The following is a 17,856-nucleotide window of genomic DNA, read 5'->3' on the forward strand; positions in this document are numbered from 1 at the left end:
TGAATGTAAACTATTGTACAGCAGTGTCATGTATAATGAAACATATCAAGAACATAAGCATCTGTAAGCATGACCTGTTTTAAGAGACAGGTTGTAGCTTGTGGAAGGGAATTAAAAAAAAAAAAAAAAAAGAGAGGAGGAGGGGGGGGGGGGTGGCGGTCATGGGCAGGGCTAGTGATGAAAGTAAAATTGTTGTCTATTGTTATGTGCGTATTGTCGCTAACCAATAACGATTGTCGAACCTCGATTTGTGTTTCCAAAGCACAAAGATTTATTCGCAATAAGTGGAATAATATGCTCAAGCGAAGTAATAGTAAATACAGCCGTTACTTATCGCAGGCGCTCTGGATCCAGTGCAGTCATTCAATCCTGAAGTCTGGGGACAAGATGTCTGCACTCTGGATCACAAGCTGCTGCTTATATACACAATCAAATACAGTAATACAATGAAGATGGTATAGCTTGCATCTATTGGTCCGGGTCTCAGGAATGTCCAAGGGGTCGTCAATCATTGGCTGGTTCATCCTAAGGAATCCAAAGGAGGGGGTCATCTCTGCAGGGGGTATGCTCTGCTCTTCCCGCCAGGATTCCTTAGTCTTAAGTAGTTCATAATTCCCTATCATTCATAACTTGCGTATGCACTCTGCTATTCCCTCGCAGAGTGAACCAAACAGTAGGATATGTAATAAGGTTCATTATGATACCACTCATGATGTTATTCCTTTAACCCATTCCGTGTATTTCACTAATATGCATGTAACTCTGATATAACATATAAATACTACTATGTTTCGACATAACTGACTATGTGTTGCAACTATCATTAATGTGTACTATTTTATAAGTATGCGTGTTTGTGCGAATGTATGGTAAAAGACCAATTACTGTTGTTGCCACGTGTAGTGGATGCGTACGCCCTTTCACGCCGTAGCGTGCCCTTGTACGTCGATGCGTACCGTACGCATCTTTTCAGACAAAGACAACCAAGTTTGCTAGACTTTAATTGAAATGACTTTATCCAATTTGCTGACTTCGACACTATACTTAAATAGAGGAGGAACTGGTGTGCAATTAATGTATGAACTTGGGATTGAGTCTACCGCCTCTTAACCAGCTCTGTCATATTACCAGTCAGATCCCAGAGTGGGGTCGTGAGTTCAATTCCCGACCATGGTCTTATCTGTGTGGAGTCTGTATGGTCTCCCCGTGTTTGCGTGGTTTTCCTCCGGGTGCTCTGGTTTCTCCCCACAATCCAAAAATATACTAGTAGGTTAATTGGCTGCTGTCAAATTTACCCTAATCTGTCTGTGTGTGTGTGTATTAGAGAATTTAGACTGTAACCTTTATTGGGGCAGGGATTAATGAGAGTGAGTTCTCTATACAGCGCTGCGGAATTAGTGGCGCTATATAAATAAATGATGATGATCCCCTAGGGGACACTTATTTCTTGCTGCTAGCCCACAAGTTGAAATTGACAGAGACATTGGGATACTAGCACCATGATAGAACATAGTTAGTCCTTTAACAACAAAAGAACCTGAATGACATGGATTCTGTGCTGGAAACATTCCTTAAATACTCTGCCCATTGTTGACATCTCCCATATGCCACATTCATGTTGCAAATCTTCTGTTCCACCACATCCCAAAGGTATTCTATTGGATTGAGATCTGTTGACTAATGTGGCACGTTATCCTGCTGAAAGTAGCCATTAAAACATGGGTACACTGTGGCCTTATATAAAGGGATGCACATGGTCAGCAACAATGTAGGTTGTGCCATTTAAACAATGCACAATTGTAATGGTGTGAGAATGTTTTCTTGGCACATATTAAGCCCCTTAATTCCATCACCACCCTTAACCTGGATTCACGTTGTTTACACCAAATTCAGACCCTACCATCTGCATGTCACCGCAGAAATAGAGTTTTGTCAGACCATGCAATTTTTTTTCAATCTTCAGCTGTCTAGTTTTGGTGAGCCTATACCCACTATAGCCTCAGTTTACAGTTCTCAGCTGACAGGTGGAACCTGGTGTGGTCTTCTGCTGCTGTAGCCCATCTACTTCAAGGTGTGACTTGTTGTGTATGAAGGGTTGCTTTTCTGCATACCACTGTTGTAATGCATGGTTATTTGAGTGACTGTCGTCCCCTTTTTAGCTTTAACAAGTCTGACCATTCTCCTCTGAACTTTTTCATTAACAAGGCATTTGTGCCCACAGAACTGCCACTAACTGTATGTTTTTTGATTTGCACACCATTCTCTGTAAACCCTAGAGATTGTTATGCATGAAAATTCCAGGAGATTAGCAGTTTCTGAAATACTCAAACCATACCAGCTGCCTCTAACAATCATTATACAGTCAGTCACTTAAAGCACATTTTTGGTGTTTGGTCTGAGCAACATCTGAACCTCTTTATCATGTCTGCATGTTTTTCTGTTGCTAACACTTTATTGGCTGAAATATTTTATTGACGATATAAAATGGCCACTGAGTATATATTTTGATTATAGTATGTTTTATATTTTTATGTTTTTGCCTTGTAATTAAGTGCTATGTTGTACATTTTACTACATTTCTTCAGTAGATCTTAACCCCTTCATAACTGTATTAGTTTTGATCTATTTTTTTTAATCTGCCTTGTGTACACTAGTCTATTTCACGTTATATTAGCAAAGTGACATTGATAAATACATTTTTATTTTTAATACTTTAAAGCATGCAAAAGTAACAAAAAACCCCAAACTGTTTCATGCTTCTCGCAGCAGATATTTTACTCATTTAGTGATTTTCCTGCCCCCCCCCTCCCCACACACCTCCCCAGAGCTGTAGGTAATGAGGAAACTTGGTTTCCCTCTAATAGCAACCTTGCCACTCTAGTGGGCCCATTATAATGTTAAGGTGTCCCTAGACACACACAGGGCCTGATTCATTAAGGAAAGTAAAGCAAAATAATGAGTAACTTTGGACCTTGGCAAAACCATGTTACATTGGAGGGGAGGGGGTAAATTTAAAATGTGAGGACAGATTTATAATTCTGGTAGAGCATGTCCTAAACCAACTTTTAATGACTGTGTAAATATAAAGCTATCAAGCTCTTGTTTACTACTTTTATTAAATCTAAAATAAAAAAAATGTTCCTTTCTTTATCTGCTGTAATCCAATGGGAAGTAAAATTATTTTCTTCTATGTTCTATTTTGATCTTTAATAGTCAACTGGGTCTAGAGAAGAAAAGTCCAGAGAAAAAACAATGTCCAAACACTACCACTGCCTACAGCTAAATGATCAATGCAATCTTTTTAACCGCTAATGGGTATATACATATTGTGCTCATGTAGTCATAGATGGTCTTTTTCAAGTGTGGTGACATGCTTTGAACACCCTGAAATGGATCAATCAGCGTACAAAAAAAAGTTTTGTAACCTCTGGCACCGATAAGTATGAATGCAAATGGTTATCACATAGATTAGCACTGGTTTTATTTTAACATGCAGTTTCACACTTAAAATACCAACATCAGGCACAGCTTTTTAACACCAGTGGGGTAAGAGACCTTAGTTCTAAAACAGGACTATATAGGTTTAAAAAATTTAAGTGCTGTTGAGGACAGCTTTATTATTTTGAACTTTGCTAAAGAAAATACATTCTTGTAGTTTTATATGTTGCTGTAATTTTTTTTTCTTTTTTTTTTTTTTTTTTTTGTCTTACAGGTGTGTTTGCTGATTGCCTTTCTTTGTGTGAGGTTCACTGGCTGGCCAGAATACAGTGCTTACCGCTATTTCGAAGTTATTACAATTTGCTTCATGATATTAATAATCATCTTGTATGTGGTGAACATCTTCCGAATTTACAGAATGCTGACTTGTGTGTCATGGCCACTAACGGTAGGTAAACCATAATATGTTTGTACAGTAACTTGTTAAAACGCATATGTCCACCACTATTATGCCGCAAACTGGACTCTCGTTTCACGGCTAAGTGATTAATCTTAAAGTCGGTCATGTGTACAACAGAATCAAAGAAGCTAATAACCTTAGGTGCTCATTAAATATATATAAAAATGTTATCAATTCAGATAAATCTACTGCCAAAATAAACTATGTAAACTCCTATATTAATCAAAGTAGAAAAGTAAAAAAAATGTATGACTGTGCTCCAATTCCCAATAGTAGGAAAAATATATGTCAAAGATATTATCATTTAGCTAATATATTATCAAATACAGGCCACCAAACTATGAGCCTATATAGCCAGCCGCAATCTCCTGACTATCATGGAATTCCAAAATACTATCTATAACTTTACAATCTTCCACAGTAACCAGCCATTGCACCCAAGGAAAGGCAGTAGCAGATGATGGATACATTTATAGTTGATACTAAGCTTCGTAGAGTACCTTCTCAAACAGCTGAGCAGCTCGATTCCAAAATCACATTCCAACATTATAACTTAGAAGCCAGAAATAGGTCAGGGCTACAGAACCTGATGGCTTCTTGGCTGCCTACAATAAAACATGTGCTGATACTCTGGTCTCCACAGTCTCTCCAACTCCATCCTCAAAGGTAACTCTTGGTCCAGGTCGTTCCTGGAGGCTAGGATTATCGTATTTCACAAAGAGGGTAAGCATATCTATAATTGCGCTAGCTGTCGCCTGATCTCCTTGCTTAATAGCAGCATTAAATTATACGCCTAAATCCTTGCTAATACACTCCATTATGACCAGTTAGGCTTTGTCCTAGGAAGTCAAGCAAGGGACAGTAAGAGGAGAGCCATTGACCTGATGCACATCATCAACACTATAAAATCTCTAGCTATTATGTTATTCCTAGATGCAGAGAAGGCTTTTGATAGGATATCATGGCAATTTATCTCCCAAAATCTAATCACTTTGCCACCTGTGAGAAAACTTCCAGAGAGACCAAAGCCCTATAATCCCAGCCTTCTGCCAGATTCCTGGTCAGTGGTTCTCCTTCAGACCCCATCTCCATTAAAGACTGCATGTGGGAAGGCTGCCCCCCTTCTCATAGTGCCATTTCTGGCAACCATTAAAGCATCAGCAGACGTACAGGGTGTGAGTACTGGGGGACCTGGAAAGCAAATTATCCCTGTTTTCGTTTAGCATCCTGCTAACTCTCCAGTAGCCGAGAATCTGTCTCCCTAATCTCATCCAAATCATGGACTGCTATTGTCCCAAAATTGGAGTCCATGCTATTTAACTCTCCCCAATCTGAATTACTGAAAGACTTGCAATCTCCACATATCAATACCACCATCATTCCTTACCATTTTAACACTCTGGGAGAACCCTGATTTTTCCCCCAGGCCTTTACCATACTTTCTCTTGGGTCTGGATTAACTCGGGAACAGGTGCGTACTGCTCTTCTTTCGGGATCTGTGCACCAAATTTTTTGATCTTGGTCTTCTATTTTCTGATTATCTTCAACTCAGGCACTTTATGGACCAGTCAGACCCAGCTTTACACAGCCCACCTCCCCGAGAAGGACTGCTGGGCATTGATTAGAGAAAATGCAGCCTCCAGTTCAATCTCTGCACTGGTTAAGGAGACCGTCGGGGTGTAGTACCATCTGTAATAAACCTTATTTGCAAACTCGCTACAATGTATCCCTTTAATACTTATGAATGTTGCCGGGGTGTGGATAACCCTTAACATAATACAAATTCCCTTACATCCACCTCCCACAACCCACCCCAATAGCAAAACAAAATCATGCCTGTCTTCTAATCCTACATATTATTTGTTTATACACATTTACTGTTGTACTGTTCTTGGTTTTCCTTTTAACCGTATGCTACAACTTTCTGTTTGATTTATGTTTTTAGTTGAAAAATAAAAAAAAAGTAATATAATTTAATAGCCCCAATGGGGCAGGGACTGATGTGAGTGAATTCTCTGATGATGATGTGTGTGTATGTATGTATGTATGTATGTGTATATGTATGTATGTACGTGTATATGTATGTATGTGTGTGTGTGTGTGTGTGTGTGTGTGTGTGTATATATATATATATATATATATATATATATATATATATATATATATATATATATATATATATATATTGCTCACACTCTAGCTGAACTGGTGTACTTAAATAAACATTGTACCTGACAACATCTTTCAATCAAATAAAGTCATTGTTATTTTGGGAAAATAATAATTTCATGATTTTTTTTTGATTTTTTTTTTTAAGGAACTGTTGCACTATGCCATCTGTACACTCCTCCTCTTCATTGGCTCCATTGTGGCTGCTGTAAAAAGTCATGGTATTGGCGGATTAGTAGTTGGATCGGTAAGATATACATTCAGCTACAAGGCTAAATATTGCATCCAGTGGAGAGTATACATACGTTTTCTCTTAAAGTGTACCTGTCATGCAGTCTTCCAATCGTTTTGCCTGTGGGTGGATGATGCAAGTGTGATGCTTGGGAGAAGGGGGGGGGGGGGGGTGCAGGACCAGGGCTGCCATCAGAAATTGTGGGGCCCAGTACAAATGAAACAGGCAGGCCCCACCCTCCACTGTCTGCCCCCCACCCCAGTGAATAGCTTATGTATTTGAAGGCAAATGTAAAACTGCCCAAACTCCTCATGCTATAGCATATCCAGTGTCCCACATAGGATAAAAGAGTAAAAAGGTTTAAGATATTAATATTTACATATTCTTTAACCATCTTCTCACTTTACTGGATGCAAAATCTTGCATTATAGCTTTAACATAAAGTTCAATTCAGTTGATACCTCTCCCTGTCACAATTTTCTACCCCACAATTTTTGCAGCCCTCCCACCCTAAAGTCCAGAACCCTAGACTTCAGCCTATTCGATAATCAGGCCCTGATTATCTAACGGCAATAGCTGCACAGTGACAATATAGAAAAGCAATGAACAGTCAGAAAGGGATTAAATGTCAATTTCAATAAACTCTCAAATATTGTGTGAATGGCAATATTAAATGGTGGTATATTGAAAGCATTACTTTACACATGTTTTGGATTTCTGTATACACTTAAGAGTTGAAGACCATGTGAGCTAGTTGAGGACATCAAAAAAATAAAATTCTACTTGTGATCCACTCCAGTCAGAATGAAGTGATCGCGTCAGGTAGCTGATTTCAAGAGGAATCTAATTGCAAAAGATCACAAGCCTAACAATGCAAGTTCTTTATATAAAAGAGCTACTAATATTTGCGTAAAATGATCATACCTTAACAGAACTTGCCATATTTCACATTGTATTTACATTTTCTGTGCAGCACAGTACAAGCTATTGTTTTCTCTGAAATGGCTAATAACAGATAAGGAGGATGACTGCAGAGTCCTTCACTCAGATTATTAACAGGAAATTTGGCACGTCTATATATTTCCCCTACTATTACAACTATCCCAAATATCTTCTGGTCTGGTACACACCTGACACACTTCTAATAATAATCACAAACATATATTTATCTAAATAATCTGACTTTTATTACAGATTAAGTGTCCATTTAACAGTTATGTCCGTGTTGATTTTCACTTTAAATAATGTGTAAAATTAGCCTATGTTGTTCTGACGGGCACTACACTAACACAAATAGCCATTCATGTCCCCCTCTGCCCACATGCTTTACACACACATGTCCATCCGCCTCTGCCCACATGCTGTACACACACACACGCGTCTCCCTCTGTCCACACGGACCGCATATGCTGCCTGCACCTCATTCTCACTGGACCACCAGGTGTAAAAAAAAAACTAAAAATATAGTGTATCAAAAAAAAATTGTGGGATCTGTGCATTACGGGCCCGGGCCTTCTCCTGAGCCCGGGCCCCATATTATAGTACCCCCCATACCCACCTGATGGCCCTGGGCAGGACAGTATTTGTATTGCAATATAGGAGAATTCCTTTTTGAGTTGATGGTTAATCTTTGGATGCGGATAGTCTTGTACCTTGATATCATAATAATTGAAATTCCTATATGTGGAATCCATTCTACCATCACTCTCATCATCTCCTGTTTTATTGGGGTCATGCCCTATTTTGCTCTTCATTTTCCACATTCTTCACTGCAAAATCATGTTGCCTCCACTTTTAAAATACCGTCTGCATCAGCTATTACTTTACCAATGGCATTACTAAAACTTTATGCATACACATCATTTCCAGTCTTAATTATTGGAATTGTGTGGTTTTCCATTACATGAACTGGTATATCTTAAATCTATGGAATTGGTTGTTAGACTGTCCTTCCTAATGGTGTTATTAATGCTGCAACTTAATGTCAGTTACTGTTAGTAGATGCTTGTTTCTTGCGAAATTAAATTTATAATTACATTTTTTGACAATACTGTAGTTTCCTACATTTCATTTCTAGGCTCCATGTACCTCCCCAGTTACACTCTAAGATCTGGTAACGTCCTGCTTCTATCATACTCCTTTATTACCACCTCCCATCTTAAAAACATTTTCCATGTAATACACTTCATTTCCCAGTGTTCAATAACTTCAAAGGATTAAGCCTTTCTCTGAAAATACCGCTTTATGACTTATCAAATATTCTGGAATCTATTCCCTTAGTTTGGTGCACATTATTTTTCCTCTAGCACGGAAACTAGCTGGGTGGCCAATCCATACCCTCTGAATGTATAAGTGAATTGTCCATTGTCCAACGTAAGGACTGTTTCAATCCCTACATCCAGTTTAATTTTTAGCTATAAGGGCCCTCATTCCATTTTTGTTAGTTGAATGTTACTGTATTATTTTATGATGTGTTCAGTATGTCTCCATGATTGTACAGTTCTGAAGAATATTTTGGTACTCTAAGGGGGGTATTCAATTGTTAGCGTTAACGGGGAAAAACGAGCGCTCAAAAAATCTTAGCGTTAATACGGTAATTACTCGCTCAATTTCAGCTCGCCTGGGCGGCGAGCTGAAATTTCGCAAGTCAACTACCGTGTTAACGCTTTTCTCGCGCAATATTACCGTATAAACGGTAATATTTTTTGAGCGCTCATTTTTTCCCGTTAACGCTAACAATTGAATACCCCCCTATAAATAATAGGATTATAATATCACTTCATGAATATCTGGTAGGCACCCAGCAAGATCGTGGCTGTCACTTTTTGGAAGAAAAACTTTTACCCATAACAGGAACACATTATGTGTTAGATTATTATTGTTTTAAAAATGCGCATACAATTATGTAAGTGAGAGGCACTTGTTGGTGCATCTACAGGGGGTTGCTTCACATATGGCATCCTGGGAGATAGGAAAAGCCACAGTACAAACAAGTAATAATCACATTTAATTCATACAATTGCCTCTTGAAATTGTTAACTGTGGTTAGTAGTATTACACCACCTCTTTTTGATTCTTTAATGGAAAACTAATTATTCACTTAAACATAAATAATAAACTGTAAATATTATTTACTTTTCAAGCCAAATAAGTTGTTCTTTTTCAGCTAAGCTTTCTACTCTATGAGTCCGAATACCTGTGGAGAGAATGAAAAGGGGAAAATTGATATATCGTGTTGCATGCTGAACAAAATCAGTGCCATGTGTCAAAATGTATTTCAAATTTCTTTATAAAAGTTTAATACATTTTAACTTTACAAGTTTTGAGTTATTCCCTTAAGAATTTGCTGTGTATTTTAATTTTCAGATCTTCGGATTCATAACTACAGTGCTCTGTGTTGTGGGCATGGTGCTATCCTATAAAGTATCGTTTGTAGCCCAATCTAGTGGTAAGTTATGGTAAGAGTGCAATATAAGGGTACCTTCAAATGTAGCTATTGAGATACCTATTGGAAAAGGTGTTCCTTTAAAGGTAGAATCCTGTTAATTCCTCAACTAATACCAGAACCATTTGAGAACATTTAAATTCAGAAATAGCCATAACTCCTCATCATTGTGGAGGGAAGGGGGGGGGGGTGTTCTTATGGTTTTGAACTTTTAGAGCACATTTTCCCCATCAACTGGTTCACCCAGAGGCATTCTGAAGAGTAGAAGTACAGATTTTTTATGCAATTTTTTTTTAACAGTTAATGTATAGAGAAATTAGATCCGTAAATAATAGAAAAACATATCTTAAAACATCGAAAGCCCTTCCAGTGTTTCTAAAAAAAAAATATTGCTTAAGAACCTTGTGTCTTCCCTCTGCCACACAACAATGTTGAAGTGAACAAGACCTTACAGAAGCTGCTATTAGCTTCCAGTTTTGTATAACTTTTGTACAGTTTCAAGGCGAGATGGGATAATGAGTGCAAATGTTGGAAGGGTCAATGTGATAGCACAGTTTATCATGTGTGCTTTTGTTAAGATGTGTGTTGTAGCAATAATCAATATTGAATTATAATCATTACAGTGCAGTATTTGTTGTTTTTTAATAAATCATATGGGGCCTGATTCAAATCTGAAAGCAATTTATATTCAAGTTGCGGTTTAATAAAGCGCAAGAAACTTGAGCACAGTTCCAACCGTATTCAAATCCAAGCGGCTTTGTTTCTGATTGGCCACTGATTTGAAATGGGTGAAGCTCATAGAATAATTAGAAATCCTTGGTTATAGTCTCTCAAAAACTGCTGTTCGAAGAATAATTGTCTCCGTGGCTGACAAGCAGAACACGCCAGCAACACAGAATACAGGGTTAGGTACCACAAAAAAATAAAATAGAAAAGTAGGTGGGTATAGATTAAACACAGCTTATGAACAACTATGAAGTAAATTATCTTTTTCACACTGGTATTGATGAAGTTTGCTAGAACATGGCCACCATAGTGAAATATATTGTTATGTTTACCAGTGGTGATAAGGCTATCTCTCACCACTCGTGTATTATAACTAACCATGGCCAAACTGGAAATTTAGAAGTAGCAGTATGGAAAATGTAATGGTAATGTACGTAAATTAAACTTAATAGTGTTTCAATGAAAGAAGTGGGATAAGTGGTGGTATGGCATACCACTGTATACTCCCCCCACTTTGACCACTGATAACATATATAGTCCACTTTTAAACACTTTATGCCCCAACTGTTGCAGGCTTACTCTTACACTGTACTGAGGCACAAAAATCTATGAAACCGTGGTGTGTTTGTCACATGCATGTATTAAAGACAAATGCAAATATGAAACCTTTTTTTCCTGGCTCATATATAAAAAAAAATAAAGCAGGCCTGTACAGTACAAAATTGTGGCCATCTGATTCCCTAACCCAACCTCTCTGGTAGGTGGGAAGTGTATGCTATATTTCATTAGCCTCATACTTATTTACCTTTTTTTCTTTTCTTTTCTTTTTTTTCTTTCTTTTTTTTAATTCAGAAAACATCTAGCTATTTTGTCCTTAAGTATCCGCTAATGTTTTCCCATAGCAAGGAAATCATGATGGCATGCTATAAAAAGAATCTTGGTAATTACCTTTTTTCCATGTTTGTTTTTTCCTTCAGGCTGCTGTTAATGATTTAATTCAGCAGAGATTCCACAGTGTCATGTGACTACCATGGCGCACACAGTCACATGATTTAGTGAGCAGAGAGGCTTTGGAACCTTCTTTGAGCTCAGTATACACTTTAAAATCCTCCTTCTCCCTGCTTTGCAATCACATGGCATGCTGGGAATCTCAGTATCTGTGTGTGACTGGCAGCCATATTTGACTGACCTCCAGACAGATTATGAAAATCAAATAATGATTTGTAGGAGGACAGCTAAGAAAAATGATCCGATACTTGCTTAAAAGTTTCTAAACTTACTAGATTATGTGGTATTGCTGCTTTAAGATCTGCTAAGTGTTGTGTATTTAGCAGTTGTCAAGGCACTAGAAGCTATTTTTTCCAAATTCTTGGAACCCTTAAAGTGCAGAGACTGTAAAAAAGTAATAAAGCATTATGGTACAGCGTTCATCTAAATGCTGCTCCTTATAAATATCACAGGATAAAAACAAGCGGGCGCAAGAAATGTGAGTTAAAAGGATATACACTATATGGACAAAAGTATTTGGCCACACCTGTTAATTATTGAATTAAGGTGCTTCAGTCAGACCCGTTGCCAGAGGTGTATAAAATCAAGCACTTAGCCATGCAATCTCCATTTGCAAACATTTGTGATACAAAATGGGTCATTCTGAAGAGATCAGTGACTCTAAGCATGGTACTGTGATGGGATGCCACCTTTGCCTTAAAGTTGATTGTGGAATATCCAGCAGGGATGAAATGTCACGAACCGTCTTAAGTGATATTATTAGAAAGTGGAAGCGTTTAGGAACAACAGCAACTCGGCCACGAAGCGGAAGACCACGTAAAATACAGTGCAGGGTCAACGACTGCTAAAGCGTATGGTTCGTAAAAGTCGCTAATGCTCTGCTGATTCCATAGCTGAAGAGTTCTGAACTTCCGCTTGCATTAATGTAAGCACAAAAACTGCGGGTTTCCATGGCTGAGCAGCTGCATGCAAGCCTCACATCCCCAAGTAGTGTAAAGCACACTGACTGTGGAGCATTGGAAATGTGTTCTGTGGAATGACGAATCACGCTTCTCTATTTGTCAGTCAGATGGGTGAGTCTGGGTTTGGCGGATGCCAGGAGAATGTTACTTGCCTGACTGCATTATGCCAACTGTGATGTTTGGTGGAGGAGGGGTAATGGTATGGGGCTGTTTTCAGGGTTTGGGCTAGGCCCCTTCTCTCCGGTGAAGGGCAATCCTTTATGCTTCAGCATACCAAATAATTTCTGACAATGCTATGCTTCCAACTTTGTGGCAACAGTTTGGGGAAGGCCCTTTTCTATTCCAACTTGACTGTGCCCCAATACACAAAGCAAGGACTACAAAGACATGGTTTGATGAGTTCGGTGTGGAAGAACTTGACTGGCCCACACAGAGCCCTGACCTCAACCCCTTTGAACACCTTTGGGATGAATTGGAACAGAGATTGGGAGCCAGGCCTTCTCGTCCAACATCAGTGCCTGACCTCATAAATGCTCTACAGAATGAATGGGCACAAATTCCCACAGAAACACTCCAACATCTTGTGGAAAGCCTTCCAAGAAGAGTGGAAGCTGTTATCTCTGCAAAAGGGGGACCAACTCCATATTAAAGTATATGTATTTGAATACAATGTCATTACAGTCCCTGTTTGTATAATGGTCAAGCATCCGAATAGTTTTGTCCATATAGTGTATATGGGAGTTAGTTGTGGGAGCTATTTACGAGTGTTTTCTATTTGCATGTCATGTTGAAACTAGCCAGTAGAACCAAAATTTATGCTTACTTTCTGTACTCAGTGTGTGATGTCACAGACGAACCTGGCACCAGTATTACTTAAAGTACCAACATGTTGAGTTACAGAAGTCACCCTGACTGCTGCAGTCACTGAGGTCCCACTGATTATTTTAATTGTAGTCATTTTTAAATTCTTATTTTGGTTGCATTTGTTAAAGGTTGTCTGGGTGAATGTTGCTGCAGTTTAAAGTAGGTTTTGTTTAAAATTGCTGTCTGGTTGTAATGCTTCAAATGTCTTGTTTCAGATGTTACATTATGACTGCCTAACCAGCTGATGAAGATTCCACAGATGAAGTGAGAATAGAATGAACCTGTAAAAATACTTGTATCTAAACGCTGTTTGCACTGTTTGAAAACTCCTTTTGTCAGTGAACAAGTTACACAGAACTTACTGATGCCAATCTATGTGCATATCTGAACATTTAAGGCAGCTACTTTGTAGTAGTGAATGATGGATTTTGTTATCGCACTGCAGATATGTTTGAAAATCTTGGGGTAAATGATAAGTTCCCTGACTATTGGACAAGCTTAATTTTCAACAAATGCGGTGCACTTCATAATGGAATGGATAGGAGATGATTTATTACTAGTTAAAAATGTGAAATTACAAACTGCCTTTTCAGCTGTCATGCTGCCATCTAAACATGCAAACTTGGCACCCCAACAGACCATGTTTAAAATACATTTTTATACGAATATGCTTATGCTGCCAGTTACTTTCACCCCTTTGCCAATTACATAAAAAGTTTGTTGTGTATGACCATGCAAATATGTCTTTGTCCCTGTAGTACCCACAAAAGTTGTTCTAAGTAGAAGGTAGCACACTAACACAATGCTGATAGGTCTTAATTATGCAAAATAATGAAATGAGTATATTGAAGCATATGCAAACATGCATGATATTAAGCATCCAGATAACAGAATGTGATAAAATAGAAGGCAAAATTTGGAAATGAAAAAAGTCTATATTTATAAAGTATGCAGTATTTGGCATTGGAAGCGAACAGGTCCTTTTTGACTGTCGGAATTTTTTTTTATTTTTTTTTATATAAAATCTGCTTCATAATACAGCATTGGGTATAAATAAAAGAAACCCAGGCAAAGGTCAATGCTGCTTGCTCACACATGAGTCTACCCTTTAGATGGTAGACATAAATAGAGAAGATCTCTACCTGTCATAGCCATTAGATTGCACATGATGGTGACTGGCATGGGATCTGTGGTGACTGGTGGCACTGACAGGGTTAATCAGATATTGTACCTTCCTGATCCCTTTCTTTATTCTGGCCCATAAAGCTATTATCCTCTGAAATTGAGAACCAAATTTACTAACCCAGTATTGTTGCTAGAGCATGCATAAACCTATGCCTTCCAAGGTCTTAGTTTTTAATATTTAATATTTTTTCTATGAAGCTATAATTGATTTGAAAAAGTTTGTTACACTTTTTTTTTTACCACAATGTGAAATGTATGTTTACTTTGTGTGTGTCTGTGCGTATGTGTGTGTGTGTGTGTGTGTGTTTGTATATGTGTGTGTGTGTGTATATATATATATATATATATTTCATAATGTTGGATTTCAGTCTAAATGGGGGAAAAGCATGTCTAAAAGAGGAATTTCAAGAAGCATTCACTATACTTATATTTTGATAACAACATTCAATTCATGGCAATCCAGTTATAGATGTGTTAAACATGATTTAATTTTAGAGATATATAATTCAAAATAAAAGCATGACATTAAGTTGTCTTTTGAAAACCTACATTTAATACATAAGTGCAAATACAGATATGCTGTACATACTAAACTTTTTTATTTCTGTTTTACTTTCATTATGTAATCTAGTTATTAAGTACATTTGCAGCTAGAGGCTAATAAAATAAATAGGCTGTTGCAATGGTGGCAACCAAGAGTCCCAGAGGTGTATCTGCAACAAGACCATTTAATGCTCCCTCATACCTTGTGCCATTCTACATAACCAAAGATCATGTTCCTAGGCCAAATATGTCTCAAAAAAGCATGAGAGCGTGTCAAGTTTTAAGTAACACATGTTGTAAGTGTCTAGGGAGAAAAGTAGGATTTCTAGTGGATATTTTTCAAATACTTTTTGTTTAGTTAAATTGCTTTATGTAAATAACAAGTACAGTTGAATCACAGAATGTTGCTTATTAACAAAGGGCCTGAGTCCTAAATGAGAGCAAGGCAAAAAAAGGGTAAGTTTGCTCCTGGACAAAACCATGTTACAATGCAAGGGGTGCAAGTTAGTTTATTATTTTGCACATAAGGAAAATACTGGCTGTTTTTTCATGTAGCACACAGATACTTGATAGCTTTGTTTTTGCACTTAAATTTAAAGTTGATCTAGGACATGCCATACCCCACATACAGGGAAGGGATGGCAAATTTTAACCCGGGGGGAGGCAAGACTTGACTCAGCAGCATATTTTAAAGGGAAACAAATGCAGCTGGCGCAGTAACCCAGCCCAAAGTAGCCCACTATGGGAGCGCCCAGAGGGCAGGTGCCCCCAGCCCAGCCTGCCCCTGTCCACCTATAAATCTGCCCCACATTTTAAATCTACATCCCCTCCAATGCAACATGGTGTTGCCCAGGTGCAAAGTCACTACTTCTTTTTTATGCTTTGCTCTCCTTAATGACTCGGGCCCATAGTGTTAGATGTTATTAAATTAGAGTATATAGGGCCCAGGTCAAATATACTGTGAACATAAAAGCTTCTTGAACTACTGGACAGAAGTAGAAATACTGTGGACTTTACTTATAGAGAATAAGGGCCTTTTCACATTATACAATCACATTTTAGTTGCAGTGACTTTGGCCACCTCCACCACACAGCTTTTTTCAAGTACGTACTGTGATGAGTGTGGAAGATACGTTTACCGCAGAGACCAAGAGGAACATCACAAGAGCAGAATAGGGGGATGCCATCTTCCTAGCGCTTGCCCTGCCAACATCCCTCCCCTTCCATGAAACGCCTGTTCATCATCCTGCTGCAGTGGTCAATGGGACATACCTCCCAGAATTCCCAGCAAGTCAGGACAAACATCCTGGCTGCCAGGGAGGCAGGACAGCCACCCATAATTGGGTATGTCCCACATGGTTTAATACAGTGGGGGGTATGACAACATACAAAGATGTTCATGCAGAGAGCACCTCTATTTTAATTTGCAGCACCCAGTAACTGGAGGGAGGATTCTGTGCATTGGAGCCCTTAGCTAGTGTGCATCTTGGGCCATGCACTTGCATAAAATGATTTTCTATCTGTGAAGTGGTTTAATCCTGTATTGTGGTTTTTATCAGCTAACTGTAATGGTTAATTTAACAACAAAGGTGTAACTACCATAGTAGGAGTGGGTGCTGCGTCTATGGGGTCTACAGATATGGAGCCCCATCTATTCTGTCAAAGTTCTATGTGTATGTGGTTTTTTTAAGCCTCTGTACCCTGTAAGGTACAGAGGCCCTTATAAAATCTTGTTCTTTTGTTCAAAAAATGTCTAATTACACCTATGTAATAAGCAAATTTCATGGCGTGCCACATGACTGTGCATTAACAGCACATTTATAAAAAACCTTTATACCAAGCACCAGTGTTTGTAGCCAGGGTTAGTTACCACTAATGCAGAGGTAATGATCAGGGAGTTGGTCATGATGGAAGGAGCAGTTAGGTGCCAGCCAAGAGCTACTGGTTAAAGATATGGGAGGTGTCGTGCTATACTTTGACCTCTCCTCCACCAGACACTACCAGCAGCTCTTTACCTGGTGCAGCATGCTATTGTGCCACCTGTACACCACCCAAAATTCGACCCTACTTTGGTGAGCTGAAGCAAACTATGGGAAGATAATCATACCTTGAAAAAGACCTGCATTGTGTTGAAAGGCGTTGGTGATAGAGGTGTTTGTTTTACAGATTTGTAAATGATTTTTGTTACCGACCATTGATGTGTTCATTGTGATCCTGCAGCAGTAGACTGGTCCAGATTTACATCTTACTGCTAAGTGTTTAACAAGCGAATACATCATTGGAAAGGGGTAATTAAACTAAAACAATGTTGGTTAAGGATTTGATTTATAATCTGTTTTTTTTTATATGATTTGATGAAAACCTTTTTTAATAATAAAAATATGCACTAGGACAAACTGTTCATCTTTCTTCTTATTACGAGATTGCATTGCAAATGAACAAGTCTGCTCCTCTGATTAACAATAAGTGCAGATTGTCATGAAGACCTACTTATGAAAACGAAAGAAATTATTTTTATTATGTTAGAAGTGAAGTGTCATTTGGAAAATAACAGAAACATTGTGAGATCATATATTGCGCCACTCTCCTTTAATACTATTTAATTCAGCTAAAGTGTAAGTCCTCTACATAAGGGGAAGTGATATGTTTGCACTATCATAATATTTCATGCATATTTTAAGGCCTTAATACAAAGCTATAAGAACAGCTGAAAATTGTTTTGTTTTAAGTGTTTGCGCTTATCCATTCTATTTATTGTTGATGATATACCTTCACTAATTTCAACTCTGATGCCATTGTTTGCCAACCAGACCTTTACTCCATG

At 38.2% G+C, this 17,856-nt stretch overlaps 1 protein-coding gene across 1 annotated transcript in view; it reads left to right on the top strand.

The window, feature by feature from the left end:
* Positions 1–15,082, top strand: part of CMTM7 (CKLF like MARVEL transmembrane domain containing 7) — a 34,404-nt gene extending 19,322 nt beyond the window's left edge. The window contains exons 2-5 of the mRNA XM_075212386.1: positions 3,713–3,886; positions 6,216–6,314; positions 9,666–9,747; positions 13,520–15,082. Coding sequence (XP_075068487.1) covers positions 3,713–3,886; positions 6,216–6,314; positions 9,666–9,747; positions 13,520–13,533 — 369 coding nt within the window. The 3' untranslated portion in view covers positions 13,534–15,082. The remainder of the gene's footprint in view (positions 1–3,712; positions 3,887–6,215; positions 6,315–9,665; positions 9,748–13,519) is intronic.
* Positions 15,083–17,856: the final 2,774 nt, after the last annotated feature.

Source organism: Mixophyes fleayi, chromosome 5, assembly GCF_038048845.1.
Source record: "Mixophyes fleayi isolate aMixFle1 chromosome 5, aMixFle1.hap1, whole genome shotgun sequence".
NCBI lineage: Eukaryota > Metazoa > Chordata > Amphibia > Anura > Limnodynastidae > Mixophyes > Mixophyes fleayi.